This window comes from Nannobrachium achirus (assembly GCF_963921795.1).
Source record: "Nannobrachium achirus genome assembly, chromosome: 20".
NCBI classification, from domain to species: Eukaryota; Metazoa; Chordata; class Actinopteri; order Myctophiformes; family Myctophidae; genus Nannobrachium; species Nannobrachium achirus.
In genome coordinates, this window is record NC_137827.1 from 26,093,581 (window position 1) to 26,106,101 (window position 12,521).

Consider the following 12,521-nt stretch of genomic DNA (forward strand, 5'->3'; position numbering starts at 1 on the left):
CATTGCTTCTAATAATCTTGGAGATTATGTTTGAATGGGGTGACTAGTGTCATGGTGCGGGGCAAGACGGGGCTGTCAGGACACAAGCTGTCAGTGGTACAGATGGACTGAATGAATGGGCCTGCTGATCTTCAAGGCATTGCTGAAGGCTGCATCAGCAGTTTCCAATTCCTGACCCCTTTAACAATTGACCTCAATCCCTGAAGCTAATTGGATAGTGTGGATGTCAGCACTGCTGCTCTGAGGAGTGCTCTGTTTGTAGGATTAACTGTCAAAGGTTGACAGTTAAACACACACGTATCAATATCAGAGTCAGAGGGAAAGGTGTAAATCGGGCTTTCTTTCACATTTTATCTGAAGAAGATTTCAGGTTGTTGGCCTACTGGTGTCCTTGAACGTATAAAATACATGACTACAGGTCTGAGTTGGTAAAGAAAAAGAGCTACTATACAGACTTACTGTAGGAGGTCACTTGCTAGTGTGTCATGTCACTTGAGGTGATGCTGATGATTCATCATTTATCTCAGGATTCCCTCAGGAGATAGATCCCCTTGAGAGATACAGTAGATCACGTGCTTAGAGTTTGATGACTCCAATGGAAGGAGTTCATGACATTGAACACTGCAATGTCATGGCTGAAAAAGCTATGCCTCAGTTATGCATAACCACAAATGTAACATTGATGTCGGCCAATAGAAAAGTGGAAAATGTCAGTACTTTGTCCTTTATATTATTGTTAATCACTGCTATAGCATATTACGAGACTCGATGCTCAGTTAATGGGTTACTCTTTTCCTGTCTTTTAAGCACGTGGTAATACTGTATGAGGTACAAATACAATGTGGTGTAAGTTCCGCAACAAGATAACTATTCTTACTGGATTAATGGTCTCTCTCTCTCTCTCTCTCTCTCTCTCTCTCTCTCTCTCTCTCTCTCTCTCTCTCTCTCTCTCTCCCCCCCCCCCCACCCTACTGTACAGCTGACTGGAGGTGAGTCATGGAGGAGGATGGGAAGCCAGTATGGGCGCCCCACCCCACCGACGGGTTCCAGCTGGGCATGATAGTTGACATAGGAGCTGAAGCACTCACCATAGAGCCACTGAACCAGAGGGGCAAGGTGGGTCTCTCTCTCTCTCTCTCACACACACACACACACACACACACACACACACACACACACACACACACACACACACACACACACACACACACACACACACACACACACACACACACAGCCACACACACACACACACACACACACACACACACACACACACACACACACACACACACACACACACACACACATCTTGGTTCAGGTCACTGAAGACCTCAGCTCAAGTTTTAAAGGTGGGTGGGGGGTCAGCCATGTTGGTGTCAGTGCTACTTCTTGTAGGTGTGGACTAGAGGCCCCTGCAAGAGATGCACTCTCAGCCACACAGGTGGCACTCATGAATTGGTTGTTTGCTAACTCGATCCCAACAGCACGTGTGCACGCGGACTCTCACACATTATACTTTTAACGGGAGACACTGTACATTAAACATTTCCTTTGTGAGTATTACATTCGAACAGTCATATAACAAGAGATTGGAATTTTTCATAAAAGTGCCAGTCGAAGTAGAGTACCAGGCAGCACATACACATTGGAAAAATAAATGCTGTTTAGCTAAATTGCAATTTCAAGGTTGGAAAGGCGCCGTTAACACAATGAGTAAAACGTGAGAAACCTGAGAGAGTGCATGAACAAAATGTGGCGATGCACAGGCACATGAATAAGTAAACAGCGCAGCAGCAGGTGTGCTGATAGTGTTGCCTAGAGGGAGAGCTGGTCATTAGGAGGAGAAGGCCACCTGTTACACCCGAGCCTCCTCATGTCCCCAGTGTGTGTTGTCTTCACTGAGGAGGCTGCAAGTGGCTGTAATGTTTGCAAGAAACACAGCAGCACAGATCCTTTCCACAGCAGCCATTTTGAAATGGCAAATGCAACTGAGGGTAATAGCCTAGTGTTCATTGTGTGTGTTTCATTTAGTTGTTTCTGTGTGCCACTGTGCCAGTGTGGAGTGGACAGCTCCTGTACAGTCAACTTCATAGTGGCACACAGTAACATAAACGTAACACACCCAGTTAGGTTATTAGTAATACATTGATAACCTATAGTAATACCCTAAGTAATAACTTAACGTATTACCTTCTGCTGTGTTTACTTGTGAAAATGTGTCAATTTCTTGTGATGTTCATCTTTTCCATACCAGTATTTCATTTAATAAACAAAACAGAACCATTTACACATTGTTAGAAAATACCTCTGAATTAACATTAATATCAGTAGACTTTGTGTGTTAGGCTTAATTTCATGCCTTTGTGAAAACCCAGAGCCAATCTAGGCGATGAAAGGCTCATTGAGTTTCCTTTATTGTTGAGTTGAGCTCATTAGAGCCTCATGTCAGTATATGACCCTCGATTGGTTCTGCTTGGCTGATGAGTGTACGCACTTTTTGGGGCATTGCTTTGTCCAGTCCATCGGTTGGACACACAATGTTATTTTGTCTGGCAGTGTCCCATTTGAGTCACGGTAAGAAGCACGCAAAGCGTGTTCTGTTTATGCTAGCGTTCCACTTGCCCCAGTAGCTCAGACATGCAAGCATGCACTGCACGTGCATCATGCACCACCTCTGTGCATACAGATACACACAGCAACGATGGGGAGAGGAAACATTAGATGCACAACATGCATATCGTCGTTGTCGGGTGGAAACCTTGTCCAAAAGCTTTCTTTTTGTATTTATCATTTAAAAAATGAACTAAACTAGTGAAATCAGCCAATCTACAAGCACACAATGCCTCGCACCACGAGGCGTTGTGTGTTTGTAGATCTGCTGTTTTCACTAGTTTTGTGTGACGGCCTTGTATGATGAAGCAGGGCTTTACTTAGCGAAAAAAACGTACAACTTTGAAACTTGGAGATAAAAGGTTTCTGCCCAACAATGACAATATGAAAATGCAGTGAGTGTGATTAGAGGTGTGCATGGGGTGGGGGGCAGTTGGACAGTTAGAGTTGGTTACAGACAAAAACTGATCTACAAGCTTATAAATCATTTTCTCGTCTGCATCCAACACCGTCGTTTTACGGAGTACAAATTAGTCTTAACTCAGGTTATTAGTCATAAGCAGGTTGTCTTGGTTGCCTTCTGAAGGTCCTTTTTTGAGTGGTGGTCACAACGCTCCTATACGTGGCCGTGTGTGTGGGTCTGTCTGTCTCCGTGTCTCCGTGTCTGTCTGTCTGTAGCCTGCAGTAACCTTTTCTGACCACACATGTTAAGGGAGGGGCGCTGTTGCACACACACACACACACACACACACACACACACACACACACACACACACACACACACACACACACACACACACACACACCACCGCTCAGTTCACACAAGTGTGATTTTTGCCAGACCCAGGGGGTCGGCCTACATAAGGCTTTGTCGGTCTGTCGGTCGGTCCCACTTTTCCTCAGTGTCCCTCTTTTCCTCAGTGTGCCTGTGTTTGCCTCTGACTGCTCATCTGCCCCTCCCTTCCCTTGCTCGGCTGATTGCCTTGAGTGCCGTCACCTGTACGGGACCAGCTGAGTTGAGTTGGCTGACGAGCTGCTGAGACTATAAATTCCTGTGTGTTCATGTGTTAGTTCAGTGCTGCAAAACATTTGCCCCACAGCCATACTAGTGAAAACAGCCCATCTACAAGCTCACAAACATTTCCAGCTGCTCAGCCTATAAAATCCTGTGTGTTCATGTGTTAGTTCAGTGCCATACTAGTCAAAACAGCCGATCTACAAGCTCACTACGCTTTGTTGCTGAGACTATAAAATCCTGTGTGTTCATGTGTTAGTTCAGTGCCATACTAGTGAAAACAGCCGATCTACAAGCTCACTACGCTTTGTTGCTGAGACTATAAAATCCTGTGTGTTCATGTGTTAGTTCAGTGCCATACTAGTTTTCATTGCGGGTCTGGCACAACCAGGTGACCTGGTCTAGTTCAGGTACAGAATCAATAAATACCCTCTGCCTGTTTTTGTCACAGGGGAGGTGCTTGGGTGTTTTCAATAATACAGTGACTCCCCACAAGATCAGCATAGAGCAACACACACGCACGCACGCACGCACGCACGCACGCGCGCACACACACACACACACACACACACACACACACACACACACACACACACAGGTCCTCAGATCCTGTTGCTCTCCCACCAAATTATTCATCATCCTGCCATGTCTCTCCTTGTTTCTCTCACAGCCGGCTTGTTCCATTGAGTTTATTTCCATTAACTCAGACTCTTGAACAATAGAGCATGAATATCAGTAGCTCTTTCAGCTTGTGATGAAGGTGTAGCAGCAAACATGACTAATGTGATCTTTAACCCTGTAAGGGCAATAATAATAATAAATTGTATTCTTTACATTTAAATCTCAAAGTTCTACACGGTTTAAAAACAACAGCATAAAAACCAAGCTAAAAAGGTAAAAAAAAAAAAAAAAACTTAAGACCCCACTTAAAGTAGATAAAAACAGAGATCAAAGATCAAAACAATAGTTTTAGCTAATTTAAAGACCACATTTGCACAGTCAATGCCTATTGCTTATCCTCGCAATGCCATTGGATGAATGTGTTAATTTGTCCGACCCTATGAACTTATATAATATCGTCATTGTCGGGTGAAAACCTTGTATGTCCAAAACCGTTCGTTTTGCATTTATCATTTTAAAAATGATTTAAACTAGTGAAAACAGTAGATCTGCTGTTTTCACTACTTTTGTGCAATGGCCTTGTATGATGAAGCAGGGCTTTACTTTGCGAAAGAACCTACGCATTTGAAACTAGGAGATTTCCACCCAACAACGACGATATGCAAACACCGTTTCTTTCCACCATTTTGAATTTTCTGGGGGACAAATGGAGAAGAAGAGTCCCGCACTCTGTCTTCACTCACAATAAATTTATTGCAACGTTTCGGTTGTTCAGACCTTCATCAGGCATGTCTGATGAAGGTCTGAACGACTGAAACGTTGTAATAAATTTATTGTGAGTGAAGACAGTGTGCGGGACTCTTCTTCTCCATTCGTCTACGTTACTGTTCCAACGCACCTGTCCTTGTAGGTGTGCAAAAGGCCTTCTCCTCTAATTTTCTGGGGGGAAAAAATAGTCCAAATCATACACTGTGAAATTAGTAGAGAAGCTAGTCAAAACAATTACTGAATTTTACCTGATATTAGGTTGATATTAAACTGACATTAAATTATAACTTAGTAAAAACACTTACATTTCTATGTCAAAGGCCTCCTTCATGATGATGAAAACAAAGATTGCTTGTGTCTTGCAGGTTTAAACGCAATGAATGATTCATGGAAATGCATTCATGTTTATCTTTTGTCAGACATTTAGACGTTGCTACTGTATGGTTGTATCTGCCCCCATTTAATATGCTCATAATCCTTTTTTTTTGTTTCATTACTCGTTCCTACCAAAAGCCATTTTCTGCTTTTCATGTTGCAGACCTTTCTGGCTCCTATGAGCCAAGTCTATCCAGCAGAGGATGACATCGACAAACACGTAGAAGATAACTGTAAGTTACCGCCGTTCAAAATTATACAGTACATTCATAATGAGGAACAGCCTCCCATTTCAATATTTCTAACAGGAATTAAATATAATGAAGTTATACATGCATGTGTGTATTTTGAGTGCAGTGTTTTGATATTGTTTTTCTGTTTTGTTTTTTGTTTAGGTTCACTAATGTACCTGAATGAAGCCACTCTCCTCCACAATGTCAGAGTGCGCTACTGTAAAGACCACATTTACGTACGTTTACTTGTCCTTACACACCTCCATCTTGTGGGAACAGTAATATGTGGACATTGTTATCCCATTGCATCTCTGGGAAGGTAGCAGGATGGAGGACCTTCTAAGACAGAGAGAAGATTGCCTGCCTGTCCTTTTCCCTTGGGGGGTTAATCGAGTGTCAGGTGGTTATAAGGGGAGGGAAGCTAGCGAGGGGTCACTGAGTGAGTGGCACACCCAGTCCCCCCACTTAGGAAATGAGTGACAGATGGTAGAGGGAATATCTCACCAGTTTCAAACAGGTCTCTTGTTTTTTAAGTGTGTAAGAGAATACTTGGTAGGCAGCTGTATGCTACACTGACACAATACACAGATAAACAAGGGCATGGCAGACCCTTACCCTCAGGACATGATCCACCCCTACACCTTCCCCCTCAGTCAGGACTACAGACAGACTCACTGACTCTCTAGTTTCCACTTTAAATGTAGACTCTACCTCACCCCCTATCGCTCCTCATCCCTTCTTGTCAGCTACTATGCGGATGGATGTTTTACGTGTTCACATGTGTTATGCTAATTGGACATACTGTTTGCTTGACCTAAAATAAAATTGTTTAGATCATAGATCAATATTGGTTAGCTGCTAGGTTTGATGTTCTAGATCTGGTCTACTAATTACTTTGCAGCACTTTTTTGCACTCTATTTACAGTACATGACCATTTCCCCTGTCTTTTGTTTACTTGGGTTCATGCTATTTACTTTGATCTTGCATTTTGTAAGACGCTCTGGACAATAGTGTCTGCTTAATGCCTAAGTTGTAACAGACTACAGTTAGTTTTCTTGTCCAGTGATTATAATCATCATAACATTCCCTTAAGTGCTTTGAACCACTCTTCATGATTACTCCTTCCTCTATTTGCTTCCTTACAGACATATGTTGCCAACATATTGATAGCTGTGAATCCATACTTTGAGATCCCCAAATTGTATTCTCCTGAGACCATCAAGTCCTATCATGGAAAGTCCCTGGGTACACTTCCACCTCATGTATATGCTATTGGTAAGAGCATCCAGTTTAATCTCACATACTGTATCATCAAACATAAACACATTATCAATGTTTACGCCTACCTGGTATTTATATATATATATATCGTCGTTGTCGGGTGAAAACCTTGTATGTCCAAAATCGTTCGTTTTGTATTTATCATTTAGAAAAAAATTTGTGCTACAACCTTGTACGATGAAGCAGGGCTTTGCTTTGCGAAAGAATTTACACATTTGAAACTTGGAGATACGGGGTTTCCACCCGACAACGACGATATATTTATTATTCAAATGTGTCTATACTAAAGGCTCTCGTGAGCATTTGTGAATTTAAGTTACATTTGTTATAAATGTTGTGCAGTCCTTAGCTTTACCAAGAGCCACAGTAAAGCATTCGCAATACAGCCCAAGATTCAAGATTTGAAACGAGCTTTGTTCAAATATAACTTTATTCGTTATTCAAGCAAGCAACTATAACATAAATGTATTGTGCACGTTTATCTTTCTTCCCTCAGCGGACAAGGCTTACAGGGACATGAAGTTCCTGAAGCTGAGTCAGTCCATCATAGTTTCTGGTGAATCTGGTGCTGGAAAGACTGAAAACACTAAGTTTGTCCTAAGGTACAGTATGAACAAATCGATGTCACATACAGTACACAGTATGGTACTGCATTGTATAATATCGTCACTTGTATCTCCAAGTTTCCATGCTTCATCATAAAGTAGTGAAAATCGGCTATGTTCACTACTTTAACCCGTTTTTATAAAAAACGGTTTTGTTCATTTTATTCAATTGTGTCATTTTACAAGGCTTATATTGCCTCAATATTAAGTTGTATAGTTCAACTATTTTGAAAAACATTTTTAAATATTTCAAATAGCTGATCTACAAGCTCACAATGTTTCGATGTAGATCGGCTATTTTAAGTATCTTAAAATGTTTTTCAAAATAGTAAAAAAAAAAAAAGGGTTTAGGGCATGGATGAAAATATAGCTCAATGTGTCTGCATCCTTATTCTCTATAGCCTTGGATGCTTAACCTTTTAATCATCATTATTGTTACCATACTGTATCTCCATTCTATAGATATCTGACCACATCATATGGAACCGGTCAAGACATTGATGAAAGAATTGTTGAAGGTAACAACAAATTAACACAATAACCTCCTATAATACATGTGAATAAATAATAACATTGGTTTTGATGATGACATTTTAAATGTTCTTTTTAATTGTGAAATCCAGCAAATCCTCTCCTTGAGGCCTTTGGGAATGCAAAGACCGTCCGTAATAACAACAGTAGTCGCTTTGGGAAATTTGTGGAGATCCACTTCAACGAGAAGGTAATGATGCTTGTCTATAATAGTTTTAATGATCACTATTCCACCGCATTAACCGTGGTTATTAGGCTGGGTGAACTTTATTATCTAGCTCAAATTGTTTCTGCTGCACCACGTGCATCCATTCACATTCACTTACAGAAACAACAGAGGCCATATTAACTACAGCTCCCATAAAAAACTGAAAAAAAGGGGGAAAAAAACAGTACACTTTAATAACAGCCATTTCAGAATACACAGAAGATACACACATTCCACCAATAAATGATTTAATGCTGAGTATGTATACACAGTATACTGAGAATGAGTGTACATTGATACAGTTAAGACTTTGCTTTTAAAGCTATTGAATTGAACCTTGGGTTGTACAGCTACATGATATAAGGTAGGCCTAATACTGTAGCTGTATACAATTTAAGTCAAAATATCGTTTAGAATCCTTATCTGTTTTTTTTTGTACCCAATAACCGAGGATCTTGAATTGCAAATGTCCCCAAATCACACTTTTAACCAAAAATGAATGGAAACAAGCAAATTCTATCAACAATAATTAAAAAAGCCTATTTTGCCTATTGTGTAATTTTCTTGGACTTGAAGGGGAGAACAACCCATTTTCAATATTGAACTATGTCATTAATATACCTTTGTATATACTTGGCTAGGTTTTCTAAATTACTTGTAAGACAGCTCCCATATATGGAGACTCCTGGTACCCATATATAGAGATCCATGTACTGTATATGAAGATATGCTGTGAGACCACAAACATGCTTACTCAGTTATTCGTTATGTGAAAGTCCTATTACGTCTATCACATCTGACATCATACATACAATCCCTTTTATGTCCATACATGGCGATCCCCGTCTGAACCAGCCACACATATATGGGCTGTCTTCCTCCATATATGGGCATTCCCATATGAAGCTGTTATCCTGTTAGATATGGGCTTAATATTGATGACATCAGGGATCTCCATATATGGGCATAAAAGGGACTCTGTTTGTCTGTCTGGGTGATTCTCATGACATCACAACATACAATCCATGTTATGCCCATACATGGAGATCCCTGTCTGAACCAGCCACACCACTGTGATGTCACCTGTTTATGCCCATATAAGGAGATACCTGCTCTGAGTATATGACATCACCGTGATGTCACATGTGATGTCACAGTGATGTTTCAGGGGAACCACAGTGTCAGGCGTTCCGGACGGACGGATACGGTCAAGCTGTGACGGTTCTGACAGTAAACTGGGACCTACAGTTGCAATAAATCAGGCTTTATAAACATGATCGACAACAATATTTGGACTTGCCATCATGCCAAGTTGATGTACAATGCAACTAAAATACATTCTTTTCTGTGTACATTACTAATTAGAATGCAGTCGTGGGCGGTTTTGTGTCCCACTACCTGCTGGAGAAGTCGAGGATCTGCATGCAGAGTAAAGAGGAGAGGAACTACCACATCTTCTACAGGCTCTGCGCTGGGGCCTCCGAGGACATCAAGAAGAAGTTTCACCTTGATTCTCCTGACAGTTTCAGGGTGAGTGGGCAGGGGTCTGCATTCACAAAGGAATGCTGACATATGTCGTCAGTCGTCACTTTTGGTCAGAAACCTTGTATCTCCATGTTTCAAACGTGTATGTTTTTTTTTGTCAATTAAAGCCCTGCTTCATCATACAAGAGTCTTGCACTAAAGTAGTGAAAATAGATGCTTGTAGATCTTCTATTTTCACTATTTTAAATTATTTTCACAATGATGAACACAAAACGGACGTTTTTTGGACGTACAAGGTTTCCACCTGACAACGACGATATGGCATTTTGACTCCGATTAGGTTTGGTGATCACAAAAATGTTGTAGGCGGAGGAATGAATAATGGAATTTCATTTTACAGTAAGTTTACAAAGTTTTTTTACAAAGTATTGCAGGGGGAATGCTGACATATGATATTTTGACCCAGGATATGTCTAGGATTTGCACACTCAGCCATAATTCTGTTAGGTCCTCTATAAACTGCTGTTGTACAATCATGCATGCACACACAGCACCGGTTACAGATTCTCACCGAAGACATATTTTAAAAGCTGCAAATAGAAGGAGCACCTGAACACAATGACCTTCATGGCTGATTGACTTCTTTTGAAAGAGAAAGTTGAGTGTCACTTGAGAATGGCTTTACTCAAGGTACCTACATGCAAACTTTTTTTGTTAAATACGGTACTACACCATATTTTCTGTTACATTGTACCTACGTTATTATATGCTGTTTTCTGATGTGTACTTTTTATAGATAATTTAAAGGTAATCCTGCTACTACCAGTTAGATGTCATTACATAGTCTTGTCCAGTGCAATTCTGCATTAGCCCACTGGATGTCACACTAGCTTGCTTGTAAGTAGCTTTGCAGTGTTTCTCAAACATTCACATTTCAAGGTCTCCCCATAACTCTGACAGTGTACAAATGGAACCAAATGAACCCCTTAGGGTTCATTTGGTTCCATGTGTACACTGTCAGAGTTATAGTTTTGTATAGACCCCCCCTAGGAACCCACATAGTCCCTGGAATCCACTTTGAGAACCACTGGCTTATGGGATACTTATGCATTTAAATAAATCGTCCAATCAAATTCCCCAGTGAAGTCAGTCCCCTATCGGTGACAGTATATTCAGTGGCATATGAATAGAGAGAACAAAGGTGCTTATGCTCTGGTAAACACTCCATAACAACACTTAACAGAACAAATACGCATTGTTTGAAGTTGTTTTGTCACAGCATAATTATACCGAAGTCCCTTAGGTGACACCCACATCAACAGAGGCAATTACCTGACGTATGATTCACATCTAGTCAAGTGTGAAGTCATATTGGAAAGATGACAAAGTAATTTGTTTTCTGATGATGAAAAACAAAACAACAAGCCCCCTAAGGTTTCCACCCAAGAAGATTACACTGAATTGTGTGTCTGAAATTTGATAATCCAAATCTTAATCATGCATCTGTGTTTTTGATGCTTTCCCACTCACAGTATCTGAATCGAGGATGCACCAGATATTTTGCTGATAAGGACTCGGATAAACAGATTACGCAGAACCGCAAGAGTCCTCAGGTAATTCCATGTTCTTTGTAATCTCAACCCCATTATCGCTGCTGTGCTTTTTTAATGTTATTGTTCTGCCCCAGCATGTTTATTTTCGATGACACCTAGTGGTGGAATGTTGTATTGCATTTAATGTTTTTGCCTTTTCTGTACTGTTCTTTTTGACCCTCCGGTCTTGCCGTAGTCAGTTCAGCTCAGTGTTTCCAGACAGCCATGTCAAACAGTATCAGAGCACATGACAAACAAACACTCACTGCAGGCTCCAAGCTTGCCACTTTTCTACTTTGTGGACTTTGAAGGTCTAAACCTGTAAGTTTATTTTGAATGTAACATGCAAATGTATACTTTGATATATTATGCATTGTCAGTTTAAGACTGCTTTAGTGTGATGGTTCTGTTCATTGTTGGATGTTAATTAGTGGCATTGTATCACTAACTAAGCTTGGATACTAAGTAGGCCTGTAAGCCACATATCAGGCTACACATTTTCTCATTTTGTCTTATGTACTGTAGCAGTATGATGATGTACAGTATGTAGTTTACAGTATTCTGAATGTATGTTTATGTTTTATGTTCACAGTTTTACAAAAAAGATATGATGCTTTAACTAAAAGGCCTATACTACACTCCGGTCTCCTGGGTCTTTCTTCTACAAGGGATCATATCATGTTAGCTATCTGCTAAGCTGACCACTAAAAAAGCAAGAGCAGAATAGTAAAAAGGTTTAACATTCAGTCTGCTTTCAACGGAAAGTGAGCCAAACTGCAGACCAGAAGACATCTATCATGGATGATCAAAACCGTAACCCAGACAAACAAGATGCACCTTCTGAACACACTAGCCGTTCTTCCAGTCGAACAGGCCGCTCTAATCATGCCTCATCACACGGATCTGCAGCTATCAGAGCAAGAGCCAAGGCTGAAGCTGCAAGAGTCAAAGCTTTATATGCCCAAAGACAAGCAGAGATGTTAATCGAGCAGGCACAGATTGAAGCGGAACAATCAAAGAAAAGAGCAGAGATTGATGCGGAACAGAAATGCAGGGCAGCTGAATTACAGGCTAACCTCGATGCGATGAAGGTCCGGGGTGCTGCTGAAGCAGCATGCGCAGAGGCGGAAATATTAGAAGCTTATGAGGAAGAAGAACCTACAAGGCCAAATTTGACAAGAATGGATCCATAT

General features: G+C 40.9%; 2 protein-coding genes across 3 annotated transcripts in view; one reads left to right on the forward strand and one right to left on the reverse strand.

The window, feature by feature from the left end:
• The window catches only part of LOC308306307 (sorting nexin-14-like), a 450,899-nt gene that overhangs the window by 268,939 nt on the left and 169,439 nt on the right, over nt 1–12,521 (reverse strand). The gene's annotated exons all lie outside the window — the stretch shown is intronic.
• myo6b (myosin VIb) overlaps nt 1–12,521 on the forward strand; it is a 63,081-nt gene that overhangs the window by 3,362 nt on the left and 47,198 nt on the right. For both annotated transcript variants that reach the window (XM_080750444.1, XM_080750445.1), the window contains exons 2-10: nt 980–1,116; nt 5,556–5,625; nt 5,788–5,861; nt 6,772–6,901; nt 7,404–7,509; nt 7,975–8,030; nt 8,136–8,233; nt 9,617–9,781; nt 11,269–11,349. In XM_080750444.1, the coding sequence (XP_080606570.1) occupies nt 997–1,116; nt 5,556–5,625; nt 5,788–5,861; nt 6,772–6,901; nt 7,404–7,509; nt 7,975–8,030; nt 8,136–8,233; nt 9,617–9,781; nt 11,269–11,349 (900 nt within the window). In that variant the 5' untranslated portion in view covers nt 980–996. The remainder of the gene's footprint in view (nt 1–979; nt 1,117–5,555; nt 5,626–5,787; nt 5,862–6,771; nt 6,902–7,403; nt 7,510–7,974; nt 8,031–8,135; nt 8,234–9,616; nt 9,782–11,268; nt 11,350–12,521) is intronic.